The sequence below is a fragment of the Pleurodeles waltl genome, chromosome 6 (assembly GCF_031143425.1).
Source record: "Pleurodeles waltl isolate 20211129_DDA chromosome 6, aPleWal1.hap1.20221129, whole genome shotgun sequence".
NCBI classification, from domain to species: Eukaryota; Metazoa; Chordata; class Amphibia; order Caudata; family Salamandridae; genus Pleurodeles; species Pleurodeles waltl.
Window position 1 is genome coordinate 1,232,020,728 of NC_090445.1, and position 23,695 is coordinate 1,232,044,422.

At 40.4% G+C, this 23,695-nt stretch overlaps 1 protein-coding gene across 2 annotated transcripts in view; it reads left to right on the plus strand.

Moving 5' to 3' along the window:
• Positions 1–23,695, plus strand: part of USP54 (ubiquitin specific peptidase 54) — a 1,958,070-nt gene that overhangs the window by 320,860 nt on the left and 1,613,515 nt on the right. For both annotated transcript variants that reach the window (XM_069240548.1, XM_069240549.1), the window contains exon 3: positions 19,462–19,554. In XM_069240548.1, coding sequence (XP_069096649.1) covers positions 19,462–19,554 — 93 coding nt within the window. The remainder of the gene's footprint in view (positions 1–19,461; positions 19,555–23,695) is intronic.

Sequence of the window (23,695 nt, forward strand, 5' to 3'; positions counted from 1 at the left end):
GTATTTGGAGTGTCTCGCTCAGGTCACAGGCAGGTAGACACTTAAAGTATAGTAAAAGAGCACATTATAAAGTACAGGGTGTCTGCTGTCTGGGCTGGTCCATGAGCTCAAAGAAAGCTTCTTGTGCCATCTGATGTTAATTGAAGAGTCAGTGAGGCAATTTGCAACCTTTCATTAAATTAGGGCTCAAACTCCTGTACGTGTTTACTTAAGAACTTAAAGCTCTTAGGCAAACTATCAGAAAACCTGGATACAAGTGACAGAAAAAAAGACCAGAGTGAAACTGAAAGGGGAATATAAGGAGATGCTGGAAAAGTACAAAAAGAGCTATGCTAACTGCAAAAACAATAGGACTTTGATAAATCAACCAGGCTTACAGCAATCCTATCATCCTCCAGCGCTTTTTACAGCAATGGTCACCGCCTTAGCCAGTTTGTATCAATCACTTAGTATCATGCTTAAAAAACACAAAGTGACAAGCTCAATAACTTTTTTTTTATTTTTCTAGGGCATTTGTTTTTTAAACAGTGGAGGGCACCAGATCCACCTTATGCTGACATGCTGCCATAACCTCTCACCCTCTGATGAGTGGTTAATTACATTTCTTTAGGGGAGGTTAACACTCTTCTGGGGAAGTTCAAGCAGAAAGATTCACTTAGAGGTCCTGCTTTATATTGACTTGTAAAACAGCATTCTCTTATCTCCCAAAATCCACATTCTGTTTTATATAGTCATCTGACAGTGTCCCATAAAAGATTGCCTTATCATGCCTTTCACTAAAAAAGCGTAAGCTATTTTCTTCAAATCCATCTAACATTGACTCCCTTAGCACTCTTTACACTTGTAGTGAAAATGCTGGAGAACAGCAACTGCAACTGTTTTTGAACACACTTTCTATTATGTCCGCTATTCAGTTAGGCTTCAGACCAAGGCATGGAACAGAAATGCTTCCAGAGTGATAGCTACATTACATTTCTTTACTGATGATACTATACTTGTCTGCACCCTACCCTCTCCCCTTCAGTAGGTACCAAGTGTCGGAGCCGGCTCACTCTTTGCTGGATTCCATGATCGGAATGAAAACAGGTGAAGGTTGGGGAGCAAGCCTGTCTAGTCCACAGGAGTGTTCACGGGAGGCTCAAGAGGCACGTGGGTTTTTTGTTACATTTGCTGCTGCCCCATGACCTGCTACAGGGGAACAGGGTAGGGGAGGCAGGTATTTACAAGGATGGTGTTAACATGTTACTCCCTGTCCCTTGCCTGCCAATCCAAAGATGACCCATGTAACAGTACTTACACATTCTACATCGGATTAGCTCCTTTCAGATAGAAAGAGGGGTGACACAATGTGAGTCTGATATACAATGGACAGGGATAGGGAGACAGGACACCAACACTACTCCCTGAAAACATGCTTTTTTCCCCTGTGTTTGGCAATTGGGAGTTAGGGACAATCATGGAGAAGGAGGGAGAGATTGCTGCTCAATATGAAGGTGGGAGAAGGACAGGACAGCCAGGCCATTATCTTGCACTAGGCTATTATTCTACTTTTTCAGGAGTCGGGCCGATCTAAAATATCCTCAACTGTCTTCTTGGGAAGCACCCCACCTTAATGATTCCACTCTGCATGATCTACATCCAGAGACAGTGAATAAAACCCCTGATATCCATGCGGTAAGTACAACTCGATTGCCCTGTTGAATCATTTGGAAAAATTTGGACGTAAGGTGTCACCTTTGAAATTGCAGTATTATCAGAAATCAGTGAAATACTTGGGACACCAGATTGAGAAAGGGTCAAGGAGAATCTCCAGGGAGAGGATTACCATGATTTTGCAGAGAAGTCCTCTGACTTCACAGAGAGATGTGAGAATGTTTCTGGGAATGGTAGATTATTGTTGACAGTGTATTCCAAATTTTGCTGAGATTGCTAAACCATTACAACAGCTGACACTTAAGGAAGTTACAGACCCCATTACCTTAGATAAAGCCCAGATGAAAGCGTTCACTGAGTTGAGAGAGAGTTTGTGCAGAGCTCAAGCTTTGGGAGTGCCTGATTACACACCATTCACTCTGTTTTGTCATGAATGGGATGCTTGTTCTTTATCTGTTTTGACACAGGTCCTGGCTTATCGCCCTGTAGCCTATTTTTCAGCTACCTTGGACCCAGTTGCAGCAGCTTTACCAGGTTGTCTGCGTGCAGTAGCCACAGTTGGTCAAAGTCTTTCTCAATGTGAGGGACTAGTGATGGGATACCCTTTGACAGTAATGGTACCACACTCTGTTGAAATTTTACTGACAAGGACGAAAACGCAGTATTTGAATTGTGCAAGACTGACGAGGTATAAGATGAGCATACTGGGTGCTCCAAATGTCACATTGAAAAGATGTATAGTGTTGAATCCAGCAACATTGCTTCCAAGTGATTCTGTTGAAATTGAAAAGGAGGAAGACATTGAGCATGATTGTCTTGAGGTAACTGAACTGTGTACAAAACCAAGGCCTGATATCAGAGATATCAGAGATACACGATTGGAAGACAATGACCAAATTGTCTTTGCTGATGGTTCATGTCTCAGAGATGGTACAGGGACATTGAGAGCAGAATATGCGGTATGTACAATCACAGGCACATTAGAAGCTTCCTGGCTTCGAGGTGTATATTCTGCACAAGTGGTGGAATTGGTAGCTCTTACTAAGGCATGCCATGTTTCCGCAAGACTGAGAGTCACAATCTTTACTGACAGCCAACACGGGTTTGGAATTGTTCATGATTTTGGTCAATTGTGGTCGCAAAGAGGTTTCCTGACCTCTACTGGTACACCAGTGAGAAATGGCGACAAGATAAAAAGAGTTGTACACAATACAGTTACCTAAAGAGATTGCTGTGGTAAAATGCAGTGCACATCAAAAGGCACAGGACTACATTTCACTGGGAAATGGATATGCAGATCAAGTCGCAAGGTTTTGCGCATTAAACTGTATATCGATCAAAGACAAGTGGGAACTGATGCCCGAAGACGACAGTACTTGCAGAAGTTTTGCATTAAAAGTGATTGATACTCTGGAAGAATTGAAAACATTGCAGGATAATATTGACAAGGAAGAAAAATTACTTTGGGTTAAATTAAAATGTGTCCAAAGACCTTATGAAATTTGGATTTCTGAGGAGGGTCAGATGGTCCTGCCCAATTGTTTATTGTCTCAGATGGCCAGGTTCTACCGTGGGCAGGCACATATTGGAAAAGAAGCCATGGTTCGATTGTTCAAAATTGACTGGTTTAATCCTAAATTCAGACAAGCAGCAGAGGCAGTGTGTCATCAATGTCTAATCTGTCAGCAACTAAACGTGGGAGAAGGGACAGTGGTGAATTTGAGCCAATGGAAGAGCAGGAGGTCCATTCAGCAGAATGCAATTGGATTTCATTGAGATGCCTGCATGTGGAAGTTTGAAGTACATGTTGGCGACTGTGTGTGTCTTTAGTCATTGGATTGAAGCATCCCCCACAAGAAGAAATAATAGCCTCACAGTAGCAAAGCTGTTGCTTAGGGAGGTGATACCACGTTTCGGGTTTCTGATCTCTTTAGAATCAGATAGGGGAACTCACTTGAATAACGAGGTGATTAAACTCATGTGCAGCACTAAACATCGAGCAAAAGTTGCATTGTAGTTATCGCCCTGAAGCATCAGGACTAGTGGAACAGATGAATGGTACCTTGAAATCAAGAATTGCCAAGATGTGTGCCGCTACAAATTTGAAATGGCCAGATGCACTGCCTTTGGTGTTGATGTCAATGAGAAACACACCTGCAGAAAGACAGGGCTGTCACCCCATGAAATCCTCATGGGTAAAACAATGAGATTACCAGCAGTTCCAGCCAATGCACTTGTCAATATTACAGATGATATGGTGTTGGACTACTGCAAGGGTCTGGCTGATGTGGTTCGCTCTTTCTCTCAGCAGGTGCAGGCCACCACCCTGCCACCCATCCATGCTCCTTGTCACAATCTGAGAGCCGGAGACTGGGTTGTCGTCAAAAAGCATGTCCGCAAGACTTGTTTGGAGCCACGTTGGAAGGGTCCCTACCAGGTGGTGCTAACGACTAAGACAGCTGTAAAGTGTGCGGGACTCCCAAACTAGATACACGCAAGTCATACAAAGAGAGTGGTGTGTCCATCAGAGCATGAAGAAGTGTTGTTGAGAGCACCAACAGCAGCGAAACAGGTTGCCACATCTGAACTCGAACAGGAGCCAACTGAATCCGAAATTGAACCTGAGCTTGTGGAAGATGGATCTATCACTCCTGTAAGAGACAAGAGTGTAGAATTACAGGATAGTGTGCCAGAGCCTATGTCAACGCATACAGCAGGGGAGCCTAGCTCAGCAGAAGTAGATGGTGCTGAATAGCAGACAGAGCAAGTGCCAGACCAAGAGGGTGAAAGAGTCAATATGGATCAAAGTCAAAGTGATTCAACTCCTCCTGAGCCTGTTGCAGATCCATCAAGAGAAAACACGATAGAGAAAGAGAACAGTCCAATCTTGACAAGAATATTGACAGAAGGAATGAGGAAAGGAAACAATTGGCCTGAATCACGGATTGGTAAGAAAAAGGAATTGGTCATAAATGAAACAATAGAAGAAGTGGATACCCCGAGAAAGGAAGAATTAAGTGAAGGAGAATTAGGTGGTGAACGAAGGTTGAAAAGGGAGAGAATAGCAAGTCGACGATATGCAGGTCCTGAGTGGGCATATGCAGCTACCAATGAATGGCAACATGAGTTTGTCTTTTTGTTTTGATAGAGAAGTTCTGAGTCAGTACTTTGATCTAACCTGAAGGTGATCACGGAAGCTGAGTTGTTGAGCTAATCTAAGGGAGACTGCTGAAAATAATACTGGAAGAGACATTGATAACCTGATTTGACATAAAACCAGATATGACAAGCTGCTAATCGATATTGACAAAGGAGAAGTGTTCCTGAATGTGGAACTGGATTGTGAGAGAATTTTATTTTTCTTACTGCACTTATCTAAGAATTACGTTTGCTTTCTGATTCTTTACAGATCATGGCTGAGCTAAATAACCATGTTAGAAATATTAGTTACTGTAGATATCGGAGTGTCGGATTGCAGTTATATGTGGAATAATGTTTACAGTATGATTGCGGAAATGTCTATCCATAAAATGAAAAAGGCTACTATTGCTTCTGTTCCTGAAACTACTACACTATAGCTTTAGAGAGGAATAAAGTTAGATGAGAAATACTTGCATGATAATACTAATGCTCAAGGAGAGCTTTCTTCTAATGTTTTCTATCGCTTGTTAAGTGAGTATGTTGAGACGATGGATGTGAGGAATTGTCTTGTGTGTATGCAAATTCCTTCGTTAGTAGAAGAAGGAGTTACGTACCATAGTTTGCCTTTAACTTATGGCATAAGCTGTAGTTTGCCACTAACAAGATTCTATAATCAAGAGTACATATAGTATTTTTACTCGAACTATGGTTTAGTGTTTTTATTTGTTCCTATTATCAGATATCTGAGAAGAGTAGCTAAAGAACATGATATAGTACTAGTTAGAGGATTCTTTGAACCAACATTAACTTTTGGAACCGCATGCGCGCCCAAGAATAATCTGACATGCTTGCTTACACCTTTAGAAAAGAGCTTTATAGGGCATACTGATGATAGGAGAAAGGCATTGAAGGAGAAATTAGATAAAGGATTAGAGAAAAGAACTTAGAAGAATGATTATGCTTACACCGCTATTAAAACGCAAGGGAAATGAGCACTAGATGCATTACATGTAGGGAAGCTTTGAATATATAGGCCAAAATTACGCACTGACACGTTATTTGTGGGAACGAGTGAATGTAGGCATGTGTTTTTGTTTCATAGTAAATGGACTTTTATGCTGAATGGTCAGGACCCTGTGATTCCTGGGATCTATTATATTTGTGGACTTAATGCTTATTACTGTCTTCCTAGAGGATGGTATGGGACATGTTATTTCGGGATAGTTTTAACTAAAATCTATCAGATAGATGACTTAAAGAAATTTCCGAAAGTGACTGAATTACATCATAAGCGACCGAGGAGGGCAATTTTCTGCAATTGTGGGAGATATGTTTGGTGCAGTAATTCCTTCTGTAAGAGTTATTTTGAATGCGCTCAAGATACGGAATTGTCCACTATTGTGGATAACATGCTGACACATTTTTACAGGGGCAATACTCCTGTTAGATACTGAATTAGCCGCGGATAGCGATATGACGCTTCAAAATAGGCTTCCTTTAGACATACTTTTAGCGAAAGACGGCAGAGTCTGTAGGATGATTAATGCGAGGCATTGTTTTTCATTCATACCCAATAATGTTAAAGAGATAAGGGACTTACTCACTAACTTAACTAACTCCAGTAAGGATTTGAAGGAACCATGTGTTTGGTAAAAAGTTGGAAAATTATTTGCTTCAGTGGGCAACTGGCTTGGTCAAATTTGGAATGGGGGATTATAAAAAAATTGTACAGGGAATATTAATTGTGATTGCTTGCATATTAGGATTATGGGGTATATGTAAATTATGGCAAAAGTTAAATTTGAAGAGATCTAAAAATAATCAGAGGAGGGAAGAACAAACTAGGGGAAGAATTTATGGGGGAAATTTGAGAAGTAGACAAAATACAACTGAGACAGAATTATGAAATATGGTAAAAGAAAGGTGTGATGACACAGTCATCAGAAGAGGGACTGCTGGCACAAATATGCTAATTTGAAAATTATTAATGAACGTTTATGTGTTTGATTAATGAAAAGAACATAGAGAAATTAATCCTAGAGAAATAATGTGCACGTTTGAAAATGTGCCTACGGGGCATGTCAGCCACCTATACAAGATTATACTAATATAAGTGAAATTGTGTGAAATTATGAAAATGTATAAGAATAATGTAGTAATATGTCATATTGAAATATATAACCTATGTTTTATATTAATTTGTAGAGTTAACTTAGCTAAAAATAAGGCCTAGCTTTTTTCCAGGCCTCACAAGAAGGGCTGAAATACTAACACGCTCTAGAGAAGCAAATGCATGGTCTGACCCTGAACTACCCGATGTTAAAGTTGCTTAGCTAGAATTTTCTGCAGTGTACCGGTGGACAGGAGATGATGAAGACAATTTGATAAAATTATGTGTAGTGTAGGCTAAATGTACTTTCCCAGGACCTGAACAGTGGAAGCAGTGACTGAAGAGGAATATGCAACATTTTTGATACCTGAAGAGCCAGATGATGAGGACATCGTATAGTGGACCAATCCGCGTCTTGTGAAAGGACTGATATTAAAATTTATAGATTTGGTAAACTAACGTTATAGGTTAAAGTCATATCTGCGGACTGACTGACCAATTGAGAATTAGGGGGATGGACTGGGAGACCCTAATAAAAAGTCACGACAAGGGACTAAAACAGAGAGATGCGAGGGGAGAGTTGGTGACGTCAGGAGATGCTGTTCGAGATGCTGTCGTTAGGCTCATACTCTTGAGAGCCTGATGCGTTGCTGATCGACCTGAAGACGAAGACTGGCTTTGTTGCTGATCCATTCTGTGGATAGGTAGCTATGAAAATGTGACTGACTAACTTGTGCCTTTTCTTCTAGGTACCAACTGCGCTGTTATAGTTTCCTTGTAGAAAGATGTTTTCCAAATGCATGTTTTCCTAAATTGTTTTGCATGAAGCCCCACATGCTAATGCTAATCTTGGTTAGGCAGACTTCCTAGGGGTGACCTTGACAGTGACAAATGGCTGACGAACTATTTGCTGAACTCTGTTATTGATGCTGTGTATTCATCTTATTGGCTTATGTTGAAGCATTCAAGCATATGTTTTTTTAAGTTCTGATTAGATTATGTTATTGATGATAATTAATGAACTAATTCTGAGTTAATTGAATAAAGGTTTATCTAATTCTATGACCTCGTATTGTAACTTAAAGGGAAATAAAATTGTTAAACGCTTCACTGAGTTTTGGTTATTCACGAATAGATGGATCTAGTTGTTTTTAATAAAGTTTTATTATTTGGTTATGTTGATTATTGATGCCAAAGATCACTACATGATTAGGATATTCCATGCAATTTAAAAGGTTCATCGACCTATACGCGTCCCCTTGTAAGGTTACTTACTAAGGACCAGGCGCACTAACAACTGTTTAAGTGTATTAATAAACCCCCAGATAAGTGAATTTCTGCAACAGTTCCTTATGTGGATATAGCATCTAATAGACCCTTGAAGTTGAGGCCAATATTTGTTTTCTGACATCTAGTGAACTGCTTTGTATTTTCAATTGTTACTTGTTTTTTTTTTATCCTAGATCCGTTTAGGGGTTACACAGCCACTTTGTGCATCTGACACGAGTGAGTTGTGTAGATATGTGAAGGACTAAGGCATGGTCTTCTGTCTAGCATTGCTACAAACGTTGTGTTGATAACTGTTCCACAATTTCCTTAGTGAGTAGTTTTCCATTTTATAATGTCTGTCTCAATTATGCAAGGTATTGGATTCATGAAGAGTACTTCATCAACAATTTCTTTTTTAAATATTCAGCAATGGCTTGTCTTCATACCATTAGAGCTTTTTGTTGATCCAAACAATCCTCTGTCATGGTCCTGGTAGATTGGTGCTGTTCATTTGTGCAGGGAAAATGGAAATTGATGACTAGTGATGGAGCGGGATTTTTCAGTTAAAGTTTGGGTTACAACAAATCTGACAACTCATCAGGGAAAACACCCGCTGCATTTAACTTAGGTTGATGGATCTTTGATGTTGATGGAGATTCATCAGAAGCTGTATATCACATCAGCTTATAATAATTTCTAAATTCTGGTTTAGAATAAGCAATCAATAAAGTGCATTAAGCGTGTTCCATAAAGGAAAGAATCATTATTCTAAGACAAAAAGGAAAAGGTGTCAGTTTCAGAAAACCTAAAAAGAATTCTGATTCAATAGAAATTGAGCATAACGCTTAAACATCAAAGGTCAGTTTAGTAGTTCAAATATCAATCAAAATAGAATTTCTCATGAAGAGAGGTTCAAGAAACTCTGTCGAGTCTCTGAGCAGTGTGCTTAGAAGCACATGGAAAAGAATAAGGAGACATGGAGGACAATCTACTCTTGGAACACGCAGGATTGTAGACATACAAAAGCAGTGTTGCAACTTGTTGCTCTTCTTTCTTCAGTTGACCAATCAGCTTCCTGTGCGTCCATGGGAATGTGTTTACTCCCTTGTCTTGGAACACAATATACTTCAGACAGCAACCTTTAAGGCTCCAATTATGTCTTATCGTGTAACTATTTTGTCTAGTTTCTAATGAATCATCCTCCCATTCAAGACTGCATCCCTATGTGTGAACCTTCATATCTATCATTATAAATAACAGGTCTATTCATTAGCTAACAGTAGTCTTTTTACCAGTAGAAACATCTGTATAAACAAGAACAACATTTTGTGCAACAACCATTTATTATAGAAAACAAGTCTTTTCAAAGGTCAAGATCAAGCCTAGTGCTAATTCTACAATTCTTTTAGTTTAGTTAAATATAAAATGGCAGTGTCTTGGTGTTTCCGGCCTAGCATGTTTGTGTGGTTGCCTACTACAATTTCTGCATTAACATTCGTGTTGAACGTTATTTTAGCATAATTTCTCTCAACGTTTTAATACGCGACCTCACTAGCTTGCTCTATGTTCTGTCAAGTCTGTGTGAGAGTAGGTCTGTTTATTTTGTGTAAGATGCCTGAGTTCCTTGAATATTAGGTCAGTGGAAACATTTGCTCGTGACTTTCTCAGTGAAAATGAAGCTATGTCTTTCTTTAGATTGATAAGTTTTACACATATGAAACCTACTCAATATCTCACCTCTTATTTTCCTATTGTTTCACTTGCTTGGACAAGGGTGAGATAAATGATGCTACATAATGCCAGTTTCACTGATTTTGATAAGGAGTTCGGGTTGTTTAGGAAGTATGAGTGAGGCATAGTTTGTTTTTGCAGTTTTTGAACTGTTTCCAGTGCTCGTGCTCTGCGACAAGTCTCTTGGTATTTTTGATGCGCTTTAAAGAATAACATTTGGAGAGAGCCGGTTGCAGCAAAATAAAACATACTTTAGGGTTATCTTATGATTCCATTTAAAGTAGGATTGTGTACATGTATGGGCAGAGCTAGTCATTACAAAAGCTTTTACCGCAAGTTAGGATTCACAGCCACCCATTTCATAATTACAGCTGTAATGCCTTATAATGATGCATTAGAGGTGAGTATGAATGGATGTGGTTGACACGCACCTAGTCTATAATATGATAGAAGTGTAAAGTTTTCCTCATTGCGAATCATCAGTTTCCATGGTAGGAAATGCTTAATCGAGCATGTGATGGCGACGCCGTCCCACCGCATAATTTCCCAAATGAAAGCTTTGTTTCGGGAACGGCTGTCGGGTGGACTGGGAACGGGGGGAGGATCTGAAAACTTAAATAAAAATGAAGTCATTAATAATATTTAGCGGTCTTTCAACATCAGTACACATTCACTATTCATATGCATACCACTATGTACAAAAATTGTATCTTTGCATCTTAAAGCAGCGACGTTGCTCTATGTGAACACAATTTTTGGTGTATAGCTTTCACCAGTTGAGCTGTTGTCACACAGATTATTATTAGGTCTCACCTACCAGACCGGACAAGCTGCCTAACTGCATTTCACCTATTGTGGGTGTAGGGAAGTACCATCTTTCTTGGCATGTTAACCCCATTTTTACCCGTTTGTCAGTATGCTTTTGCCTGCCTCACTGGGATCCTGCTGGTCAGGACCCCAGTGCTCATAGTTTGTGGCCTAATGATTGTGTTGTGAGTAGTGCTTAACTGTGTCACTGAGGCTCTGCTAACCATAACCTCAGTGCTTATGCTCTCTTGGATTTTAAATTTGTCACAGTAGGCTAGTGACTTCATTTACCAATTTCAATTGGCACACTGGACCCCCTTTATAAGTCCCTAGTATATGGTACCTAGGTACCCAGGTTATTGGGCTTCCAGGAGATCCTTATGGGCTGTAGCAATTCTTTTGCCACCCATAAGAAGCTCAGACAAACCCTTTCACAGGACTGCCACTGCAGCCTGCATGAAATAGTGCACACACTATTACACAGCCATTTTCACTGCACTTAAGTAACTTATAAGTCACCTATATGTCTAACCTTCATATACTGAAAACTAGGTGCAAAGTTACTAAGTGTGAGGGCACCCTTGGACTAGCAAAAGTACCCCCACGGAGTCCAGGGCCAATTCCCCGGACTTTGTGAGTGCAGGGGACGCCTTTACACGTGTGCACTACATATAGGACAATACCTATATGTAGCTTCACAATGATAACCACAAATATGGCCATGTAAGGGGGTCTAAGATCATGGTATTGATCCCCAATTTCTGGTATTGGGGATCAAATTCCATGCATCCTGGGGGCTCCACCATGGACGCCCAGTACTGCCAAACCAGCTCTCTGAGGCTTGCACTGCAGCTGCAGCCACCTCACAGACAGGGTTCTGCCCTCCTGCGGTCTGGTCAGCTCAGTCCCAGGAAGGCAGAAAAAAGCATTTCCTTTGGGAGGAGGGTGTTGCACCCTCTTCCTTTGGAAATAGATGTTACAGGCTTGGGAGGGGTAGCCTCCCCCAGCCTATGGAAATGCTTTGAAGGGCACAGATGGTGTCCTCATTGGACAAGCTAGTCTACACCGGTTCAGGGACCCCAAGTCCCCGCTCTGGCGTGAAACTGGACAAAGGAAAGGGGAGTGACCACCCCCTGTCCATCACCACCCCAGGGGTGGTGCCCAGAGCTCCTCCAGTGTGTCCCAGACTTCAGCCATCTTGTTTGTTCTTGACACTCTGGAGGCCTCTGAGTGGCCAGTGCCAGCATGTGACATCAGAGACCCCTCCTGATAGGTGCATACCTGATAAGGTAGCCAATCACCCTCTCAGGAATATATAGGGTCTCCCCTGTGGGTTTCTCTCCATATTCTGCTTACAAGTTTCCATCCGGAACCTCTGCAACTACTACTTCATCCTCGGATCGACTGCAGACTGCTCCAGGAACTGCTGTAACTGCAACAAAGTATCCAGAAGGGCTACTTTTCCTCTGCAACCTAAGCTCCAGCCAGCAACTGCTACAGTTTCCATGGTGTGCACTCTCTGGGGACTCCCTGTCTTCACAATGCATCAGAAGGACTGAATAAATCTCCTGTGGAGTGACAGTAACTTCCCTGCTCAAGCAGGCACCTTCTAAGATGACGATTGGTTCTGTTGGACTCCTCTCCTGCTATTGAGCGTGCTCCTTGGCACACAGGTGGTAAACCCCTTTGATACAGACTGTCCTAAGGTCCTGCCTTCCAAATTTGGACGAGGTAAGAGCTTGCCTTCCCCGTTTGTGACAGTATCCCTGTGCACAACATCATCTTCACCTCCTGAGGCCTCTGTGCACTATTTGCAAGAATCCTTCGTGCACAGCCTGGCCCAGGTCCCCCGCACTCCATCCTGCGATGCTCAACTCCCTGAGTTGTTCTCCGGCGGTGTTGGACCTTCTTTTGTAGTGCTGCAACAACCGCAACTTGCACCTTCTTTGTCCCCGTGTCCTGGGACCTCCGTGGGTGCTGCCTGGTCATCTGTGGGTTCCCTCCAGTGTTCGGAGCCCCCTCTGCCTCCTCAGTCTGAGTTGAGGCCCCAAGGTCCCTCCTGGGTCCAGGCAGCGCCACTTTAATGCAATCCGCGACATTGCTTGAACCAAGGATTGTTGGACAAATCCAGTGCCGAAAATCGCCTGCATCCAACATCTCCACGTGGGACATCCAATGCATCATGCAGGAATCCGCAGCCATCTCCCTTGGTGCTTTTCTGCAGTCTTCTTCCAACCGGAGACTCCTCTTTTGCACCATCTTCTAGGTTGGCAGGGGCCCCTTTCCTTCCTGGAATCTTCTGCGACTTTACAGGTCTTCAGGTCCAGGAATCCACCATTTATTGCTTGCAGTCTTGCTTGGTTCTTTCAATAACTCTAATCACGACTTGTAGTAGGTCCTAAGGAAACTTGCAGTACTTTACTTCCACTTTCCTGGGCTCTGGGGTGGGGTATTTTACTCACCTTTGTGGTATTCTTACTCTCCCAGCGATTCTCCACACACTACACTTGTCTAGGGGGGAAGTTGTGATTCACATTCCACTTTCTTACTATATGGTTTGTGTTGCCCCTAGACCTACTTTCTCCTATTGCATTCAGAGCATTTTCTATTGTTTGCACTATCCTATTTCTAATTACTTACCTTATTTTGGTGTATATATTGTATATAATAATACTTTCCTCCAGAAAGCGTATTGCTCCCAAGATATTTTTGACCTTGTGTCACTAAAATAAACTTCCTTCATTTTTGGTAACATTGAGAATTGTCTTTACTTGTGTGTAAGTACTGTGTAACTATAGTGGCATTGCAGGAGCTTTGCATGTCTCCTAGTTCATCCTTAGTTGCTGTGCTATAGCTACCTCTATCAACCTAAGCTGCTAGAACACTACTACATTTCACTAATAAGGGATAACTGGACCTGGTATTAGGTGTAAGTACCCAAGGTACCCACTACAAACCAGGCAAGCCTCCTACAGTGGGTCATTCAATGCTTTTCTTTTTACGTCTTGTCAGATTTCTTTTTGGCCCTCCTCTGCAGCATTGCCTTTCTGTGTCCTTCCACTGCTCATCTTCCGGGAACTACTTTTTTATTTTTAGTTATATGTTCCAAGAGAGAACTAGTGTTTTCCAGTTTCCTCCCTCATGTGCTTCTCTTCCCCTCCGCACTCTTAGTATTGCTTTCTTGCACTGATGTGCTTCTCCCCCTGCCACCTCTATGCTTCGTGTTGTGCTCTCCCTTGTATGCTTCTCCCCACCATGTTTTGCTCCCTTTTGTTGTGTGCTGCATTTCGCCCCCCACCTGCCTTTTTTTAAATTAGATCCTCCCACAACCCCACAGACTGCTCCTCCATTTCCCCCCTAAACCCAAGCTGTATCTTTCTTATTTATGTTTTTTAACTTTTGGAGGGCCATGCAGCAAATTGCTGCCAGCCGCTGTGCTTAGTAAAAATAACACTTTTGTGCTGTAAATTTACATATCCACCTCGGATTCCAAAATAAAAAATGCCACATTTAGTGGCACACATATAAATTTTGACGCATGCACATGCCTGCAAAATGACTTGGCTGCATCATCGTGCCTTTTTCCATTTTGGCCATGCTGCCCAGCATCAGCAAACAATGCTTTTTGCTGTGCAGCTTTGCCAAAAGACACTGACAAAGAGAAGATTGCAAAGGCCAATGTTTTATTTTTTATTTTTATCTAACATCTATATTTAAACCTATCCATTTAAAAAAATTACTGCCTATACCCAGACACTCACTCCAGAGCTTTTTATATTTGCCATTTCTAGAAATTTGTTACATTAGTATAAAGATCCTATATAATCATTCCAGATAAAGCACCTTCTGTTTGAAGCATGAAAAGCTATATTGCATTTACCTTGTGTCAGTGTTGTCTTCTTCAGAAATAAAATCCCATGAATAAGTATTGGAAAAGGTATTTAGGGTTTCTAGTATTTAACAATTGTATATGGCTTATTCATGTTTCTCTTAAAACTCATGATATAAAATTCATATACTCGAATATATATATATAGATAATTAGCGTAAATTCGTTTTAAACATGAGATTTTCATGTAACATTTTATTATACCTCGTTCTTTTGCATCATAGAAACACAGACCAAGTAGCTTCAGCGGGTTCATGAGGCAGAGGGTGAAGTGAAAAATCGAGGAAACTGAAGAGGGTGAATATTGTAGTTAGCTGTGGTCTGGCTGTGGATGAAGAGGAAGACTCTGACAGTGGATTGTGCTTTCCCTGAATTGCTTGTTTCTTCCCAGTAGTTGTGATAGGTGGTTCTAGGGGACCCGCCGTAAGCTTCTTTTTTGGTGTAAGAGAACACCCGCCAGTTTGGATATTTTAACAGGTGTGGCACTGAGGAAGGCTTTATGGATAAAGCAAATGAAAGAGTCCATATCCGCCCAAGTGGGATTTGGATAGTTTTTCTCAGGCCAAAGGTGAGATAGGTACTCTGTCAAATGTAGCTATTTATAGCTTACCAATCATGTTGTCATGGTCCTAAATAAACTCCTTTATAGAAGTTGAGTCAGATGAGGGCCAGTGTAAAGACACTGGACTTGTTGGAACAGTAATGAGACAAACCTTTACTGATCTAAGGATGTTAAATATGTTCATAGTCACTTTTGTTTCCCTTGAAAGACGAAAAACAAATCTGTGTCATTGAAGGCTGAATATTACCATCCCAATTTGAGGGAATGTATGACACTCAATGTGGGATGCCAATTGGACTGGACTGACAATGATTCTCAGGCTTATGAACATGACCTTCATTTTAGGCACTCATGTGGCAAAGCCAGTTTCGGTCCTTCTTTTCTTGTTTGTTGAGAAAGTAATCTAAGATGTCACTACGGTTACCAAAGAGCTTCTTGAACCTGGGCATTATTGGCACTATGTGTGGTAACCCCTGCTGTAGCTCCCTTTGGTGCTCTCTGAAGCAGCCATGAAGGTGTTCAAGAAGAGGACCAGGGATGGGGCATGCTGAAGGTCATACTTGTGATTTTGGTCATATTTGTTCTGTTTTGTGGCCTGATAGGAATACCCTGAACCTTTCAAGTTCCATTTTCTAAATTCAGCAGGAGGAATTTAAGCGAGTGAGCAGAATGCTGTAGTCAGCATTTACTCTGTTTTGTATTTTGAGATAATTTTAGTGCTGAATCGTGGCCTCTCGCTCCACTAGGAATCACCAGAGAAGATGTGTGTTTATGGTGGCAAAAAGTTGTGAGGTGACCACAGTTTGTTGAAATGTGATAGTTAATAGGAGGGAGATCAGCCTGAATTTTACAATAGATGTTGATCCATGTTCATTGTCTTTTGCTTAGGCTTTATTGTGGCATGCTTTAATATTCACTGAGGGAAATGATTCATTGATCGAACTAGTGATTGACTGATGGAGATACATTACGAATACACAGTATTATCCCTGACCCATAACCCAGTGCTTCAAAGGCATTTACTAATGATTTGGAATCGGGAGGAACATACTTTAAAGTGTAAATGCATGCCATTCGATTTGAGTTGGTAGGAACACATCCATTCCATTAGCAGTTTTACGTAGATATTAAAAAAAGAGATGTTAAAAGGAGATTGTTTAGGACTTCACATGAGGCATTGTAGGTGGCGAGTTTTCCCATTCTCATGCTTTGGGTGTGCTTCTGAAAGAGAAATTTAAACAATCCGGTAAGCTTGTTTGTAGTGTGGGATTCGTTTGAAGTCTTGAGATGTTCCAGTGTTTAATGCAGCTGAAAGGTCCAGAAGTATCAGCAAGCCAAGTGACTTCTCATCTACAATTTAATCTATCAATATATCTTTGTGGGGCACATCCTTTGGCCTCTGAGAAGGGTGGCATGTCTGTGGTCGCAGTGAAGTTGAAGTCCTTTTTTAATAAATTGTGCATAGGTGGTGAAGGGCTGGGGATCAGGTGTGATTTTCATACTACTGATTTCCCTCATTGGACCTTCTGAATTAGCCAGGGAGTTCTGTACATCCTGGGTTTGTGGTAGGAATCAGGCTGAGCATTAGAGATTGACAGATTTTGGACCAGATTGCAAACTTTACATGGTCAGTTCACGGATTGTTTTTTTTCTAAGCTAGATAGCTCTTTTAACATTGAAGATTGCTTTGCTTTCTTCCTTGCACGTTTGCTTGAGGGATGGGGTGAGTCAGTTGTTTTAGTTAACACAAGGATGTTGCCAATTTGAGACAGAAGTTTTCTGTTCAGTACACCAAGGGCCATGGGCGGATGCAGACTCTGTTTTGATACATTTTTTTTTTTTTTTGAGTGCACCTCTTCAATGCTAGAGAGAGATACTCATTAGAGAGAGATACTCTCATTATGTTGTAAGGTATGGTGTCAGTGGTGATACAAAGTAAGTTATGTGCCAGAGTGGTCTTGAAGGCATTGTTGAGTGTTTTCTTTGTTTTTGTAGAGCTCTAAAGGATTGATGGTAGATTATATGTTTGCAACTTTGGCGACTTCACAAGCATAAAAACAGGCACTTGCCTCTGTGCACAGCCGTCATGATATGATCCAGGGGCAATGAAAGTGAAATATATTAATTCCTCAGACAAGAAAGCATCTATGTCATATTCCCTCAAAATTAGAAGAATTATGGGAGGATAATCTTGAGGAAACCTAGAAAGATATCAGGAGATGAGGTCTACCAAGGAAAACATGTCACTTTTTTGTATGAATTAGTTTGTAGCTGTTCTGCCTTTTCGTTTTCCTTGGATTGTAGAGGGGCATGGATCTAGCTACTGTTTAGTTAGTGAGTACTTGTAAAAAGTTTCATCAGGAAGAGGATCATGTTGCTTTTGTTCTTTGCCCAGTCTTCCTCACCCTGTTGTTGCTTGCCCCACCCCCTCCTGCTCTGCTAGTCAGCCAGCCAGAAAAAAATGCTATTACGGCCATGCCATAGCACTCTTTTCTGTTGCTTGCCCTGTAACCCCTGCCACCCTTGCTTGTTATAATCAGCGCAGGCCACACTTCAAGAAAAACGCACAGTATCCAAGGCATCCTCATTTTGTTGACATGTAAGCCATCCATGTGAAGGGGATGTTCGCTATAAATACACAAAGGTTGCACTGGAATACAGAAATCTGGCGTTCACCCATCGTATTAATATTGTTTGTAGTTAGAGTTTGATCTTTTGTGGCCCATTACTAGTTCTGTGCACAATTAGACAATTGTAAATATCTTAATTCTTATTTGATTTTTAATAACTGTGCATGTACCTAATAAATAAATCTAAAAAAGTATTTGCATACTATTCTCATGGTTCGTCTGGCCTAAAGACAGCTTTAGCTGTTATTGCCAGTCTCATGTGTCTGAGAAAAATAAGTAAATATTGAGGGGTTCCCAATCATCACCCATTCACCAATTGTCGGTTGACATGTCACTCAATTTATGCTCCCTCCCACCACAGCACAGAGTATAGATCAACAGACCCGCACACTCCAGCCATTGAGTGACTACGTTTTTCCCTTCCATGTGCACTTTGAGTGCCTGTGTTTTTCCCTTGTATATGTATACTTACATATAAAAACAGTGCTCGAAGAATAGAACATTTTAGACATTAGTTATTTCTAATGACCCTATGTATGGTAGAGTTTCATCAACTATTTACATAGCTACCAAAAACATTTGTTATTTAGAATATTGATACTTCACTATAAACCAGAGCTTCTATATATTTATCATATAGAAAATAAACACTAGTCATTAGAGAGGTTCAAGTGTATATGCAGATTTCTAGCCACACCACCTCAGGTTCATGATTGACATTTCAAACACTTGTATGTGACTTGAGAGACATCTCTAGTAATTACTTATGGAACTGCAGCTCAGGAAAAAACTGTTTCTGCCTTGTAATATCTACACCGGGGCTTGTCTCCTGCTACAGACATCCTTTCCCGTGATCAGGAATTGCCACCTGTATTTACATCAAAAATTACTTATTTAAAAATGCTTATATTTAGCAGTGAATTGGATTTCTTACATATGCTAGGATGCCATTAAGAACTTTTTCGATATCTGTAATTTCGACTCATTACAAACTAGTTTTGTAAAATTGAATTATTCTATAACAAACAATCACAAACCATTATTACAACAAAAATGTGTCTGCAAATGTATTTTAATATCACTCCCCCTTAGCCTGCTAAAGGGCATTTGAAGCAGTTGCATCTCTCCTAAAAGGGACCACAGGTAACGAGCTGTGGAACTGAAGCTTCATGGAGGGATTTCAATGCTTAAGCATCTGACTCGATGGAGAACCCTAATAACTAGTGGTACTACAGCTTTATGAATGAAGTACAATGAGTTTGCTTCTTAATGGAGATGACCCTCTAGTAATGACTTGTGGAACTGAGCTTCATGAAAACATTTGAGGATTTATTTTTATCTGACTCAAAAGGGACATTTAGTAACAGCTTGAGGAACTGCAGTCATGTGAAATAATTTTGCATATGACTTGAGAGAGGGACCTCTAAGAATGAGTAAATGAAATGGAGATTTGTGTATTTTATCTATACATGCATATGTATACGTAAAAAAAATATATATATATAGGAACTTTGGGTAATTCTCTTGGCTTTGTCAATGTTTTTGGTCATCATGTACCTCTGCTCATGGTTTGAATGTGTCAAGAGTATATCATATGAATAAACCTGATTCCTCATATTGACCTTTTACAGTACATTTATTTTTCCCCCCTCCTTTTTTTGTTATGTAGGTCCTGTGGCACCTGGATATTTTCCGTCGTAGCTTTCGACAGCTGGCGTCCCACAAGTGTATGGGAGACTCATGCATCTTTTGTGCACTTAAGGTAAAACAAAAGCTGTGATAATCTGAAAGTTAAAATGTTGGATAATTGTGAATTTAGTGTCACTGCATCATCCGTTGAGGCCCCGAAATTGAGGCCCAATGGTTTCATATAGCTCATGGCATTCCACCTTTATTTGCTGCTATTAGCTTGCCATCATAATATGTCTGTATAGATTCTATATAGATTTGCCTTGCATTTCAAACGGGCATTGGGAAAGTCAATCAGTCTTGCCTTTGTCAGATCTATTGGCTTTGTCAATGTCTTTTAAGTCATGTTATACAACAGTGTGACTGCTGTGCAGCATGGCTAAAAGTTATTAAAACATGCAATGGCTCAGTCAATACTTGTGATAACACTTTTTTAAAAACGTTTTAAACACATGCACTCTTGGTGAGTGCTTCAAGAAAAAGAAAAGAATTGCCGGCTAGAAAACACAAGCAGTGTAAGGACACATTCAGAGAAAGGAAGCAGTACTTGGGCCATTCTCCGTGGGACATATGAAGAAGAAGTAAAGCCAGCATGTGCTGACCAAACTGGAGCCAGCAAATCAGAGTGACAATGAAGCCAACAAGTCGTAAGCAATGGCTAGGCTCTAAGTTCCTTGTAAGGTAAGACAATGTCTTGCAAGCGACTGTGCATGTAGTGTCCCGGGCAACATCTTATAAGAAATATATAGTATCTTATGATGTGGCCTGTTGTGCAGAATGGTTTGTCTTATCATTGTATTGTATGGCATAGTATGGTGTGGTCATTCATTGTATTGTATTGTATGGTATGGTATGCTAGGGTTTGTCATTGCATAGTGTTGTGTGGTATATTATAGTATGATAATTGTATTGTATGATGCAGTGGGATATGGTCTATCAATGTATGGGACGGGAAAACCTGTCATTCTGTAGTATAGTATGGAGTGTTATGGGCTTACATAATGCACAGCAAGGTATGGTGTGGCTCGTCATTGTATAGTATGATTGATATGGTATGGACTGGAATTGTATACTATGGTATGGTGTTGCCTGCCATTCTGTGGTATGGTATGTCATTGTATGGTATGGTATGGCTTGTCATTGTATGGTATTTTATGGTATGGCTTGTCATTGTATAATATGGTGTGACCTGCCATTGTATGGTATGGTATGGTCTGTTATGGTATGGTATAACCTGTCATTTTATGGTATGACCTGTCAGTGTATGGTATGGCCTGTCATTGTCTAGTATGGTATAGATTGTCATTGTATCATATGGTATTGCCTGTCATTTTATAGAATGGTATGTTATGGCCTGTCATTTTAATGGTATGGTATGGTATGGTATGGTATGGGTTGTCATTGTTTAGTATAGTGTAGTATGGTCTTTCATTGTTTAGTATGGTGTAGTATGGCCTGTCATTGTTTAGTATGGTATAATGTAGCATGGCCTGTAATTGTTTAGAAAGATATGGTATGATATGGTCTTGCCTTCATGTCAACAGTGGCATATGGAACCCCCCCCCACTTACGCAGCTTAAGCATGGGCTGACACTGGGCCTCAGGGGCTAGTTATCTTTGTCCTACTGAAACTTTAATTAGTTGTTAATGAGCCTCCTCTGCCAACAGGGCTGTGGACAAAATGTTCATAACACTCTTGGGAATACAAGATCAGAGGGGTGTGGGAGGTGGGCTGACCTGGACAGCACAACAGGGAAAGAGAAATTATGAAAATAATGAACATAGAGTAAATCACAGGGAGGGGTACAAACAAAAAAAGCGAGCACAAGAAAGATAACAAAGGAAAAATAAAAATTCAAGACAAAAGATGAGTTAATAAAAGAAGAAATAAAACATAAGGAAAAAAGACGGGTATGATGAAGGAATAAAACTCGACAGGAAATAAGGAAGACAAGTTGTAAGGCTGCATGGAAGAGATAATGGATGAATGGTTGGAAACATTGATATGTATTGATGGGTTTATAGGTGAAAGAATGGAAATGGACAGATGAATAGATAGAAGGGTGGAAGGATGGATCCACGAAAGATGAGTGAAAGGAACTTTTCTAACGAGGATTGGGTTTGATCACTTTGTATACTCAGTGCGATTAGAGGCATGATTGACGTGGGTGGGTTTCAAATTTTCTGCCTACTCCTTTGCTTGTCAATGTATGGTATGGCTTGAATATGCATACTAGTGTGTGGTATGGTATGGCATGCCATTGTTTAGTAATGTATAATATGGCCAGTCATTGTATAGTATGGTATGTGCTGTTGTATTGTATGGTATGACCTGTCATTGTATTATATGTCATGTCATTGTATGGTATGTTATGGTATGGGGTGGCCAGTCATATAATATGGTGTGGTATGACTTGTCGTATGGTATGGGATGTTATTGTACATTACATGTCCTGTCATTCTATGTTATGACCTATCATTGTATAGGATAGTGTAGTATGGTCTGTCATTGTATAGGCGGCCATGGTATGACCTGTAGGTGTATGGTATGGAATGGTTTGCCATTGTATAATATGGTATGGCTTGTCATTGTGTGGAATGGTATGGCCTGTCATTGGATAGTATAGTGTGGTATGACTTGTAATTGTATAGTATGGTATGTCCCTCTCTAGTAAGTTATGGTATGGTATGATATGTTATGGCCTGTCACTGCATGGTATGATAAGGTATGTTAAAGCATTTCATAGCATGATATGGTTTGTCATTGTATAGTATAGCATGGTATGGCCTGTTATTGTATAGTATGTTATGGCCTGCATTGTGCAATATGGTATGGTGTGGTATGGCCTTTCATTGTACATGATGGTATAGTGTTGTGTAGCGTATTATTGTATAGCATAGTATAGCCTATCATTGTATTGCATGGTATGGTATGGACTTTCATGGTATGGTATGGTAAGGTATGTTATAGCCTTTCATTGTAAAGTATGGTATGGACTGTCATTGTATTGTATTGTATGTGGTTGTATGGCCTGCCATTTCATAGTATAGTATAGTATAGTATGGCTTCTGATCGTATAGTACAGTATTTTTTGGTAGGGCTTGTGATTGTACAGTTTAGTATTGTATCGTATGATAAGGTCTGTTATTGTATAGTAAGGTATGGGTATGATTTGGCCTGCTGCTGAATAGTGCGGTATGGTATGGGCTGTCATTGTACAGTATGGTATGTAATTGTATAGTATGTTATGACTGCCATTGTGTAATATGGGATAGTGTGGTATGGCCTGCTGTTGTATTGTCACGTGTGATATGGCATGTCATTTGTATGAGATGTGATGTCATTGTCTTGTATGGCCTGTTATTGTATAGCATGGGATAGTATGGCCTGTCATTGGATAGGAGGCTTTGGTATGACCTTCATTTGTATGCTATGGAATGGCCTGCCATTGTATAATATGGTATGGCTTATCAATTGGTATAATATAGTACCATATGGTATGGTCTGTCATTGTATAATATGGTCTGGTACGGCCTGTCATTCTATAGTATAGTATGTTATTTCTGGTCATTGTATAGTATGTTATGGCCTTTCATGGTGTAGTATGGTATGGTGTGTTCTGTCATTGTATTGTATGCTATGGCCTGTCATTGTATAGTACAGTATGGTGTGATGTGATTTGTGATTTTACAGTATGGTATGCTATGGTGTGACCTATAGTATAGTATGGCCTATTATTGTACAATAAGGTATGGGTATGATTTGGCCTGTCATTGAATAGTGTGATATGGTATGATGTGACCTGTCATATAGTACGTTATGGTCTGCCATTGTGTAGTATGATACGATATGGTATGTCCTTACATTGCATAGTATGGTATAGTGTTGTGTAACCTATCATTGAATATTATGCTATGGCCTGTAATTGTATTGCATGATATTTTATGGTATGGCCTGTCATTGTATGATATCACTTTCCATGTACTGTACGGTATGGTATGGCCTGCCATTGCATAGTATGGCATGGCTTGCCACTGTTGTATGGTGTGGTATGACATGGCCTTCCATAGTATTGTATGATCTATGGTATGTTATGGTATGGCTGTTATTGCACTTTATGGAATAGTACGGGCTGTCATTGTATAGTGTGGTATGACCTTCCATTGTATGGTAAGCTATGGTATAATATTATATAGTATTGGCTGTCATTATG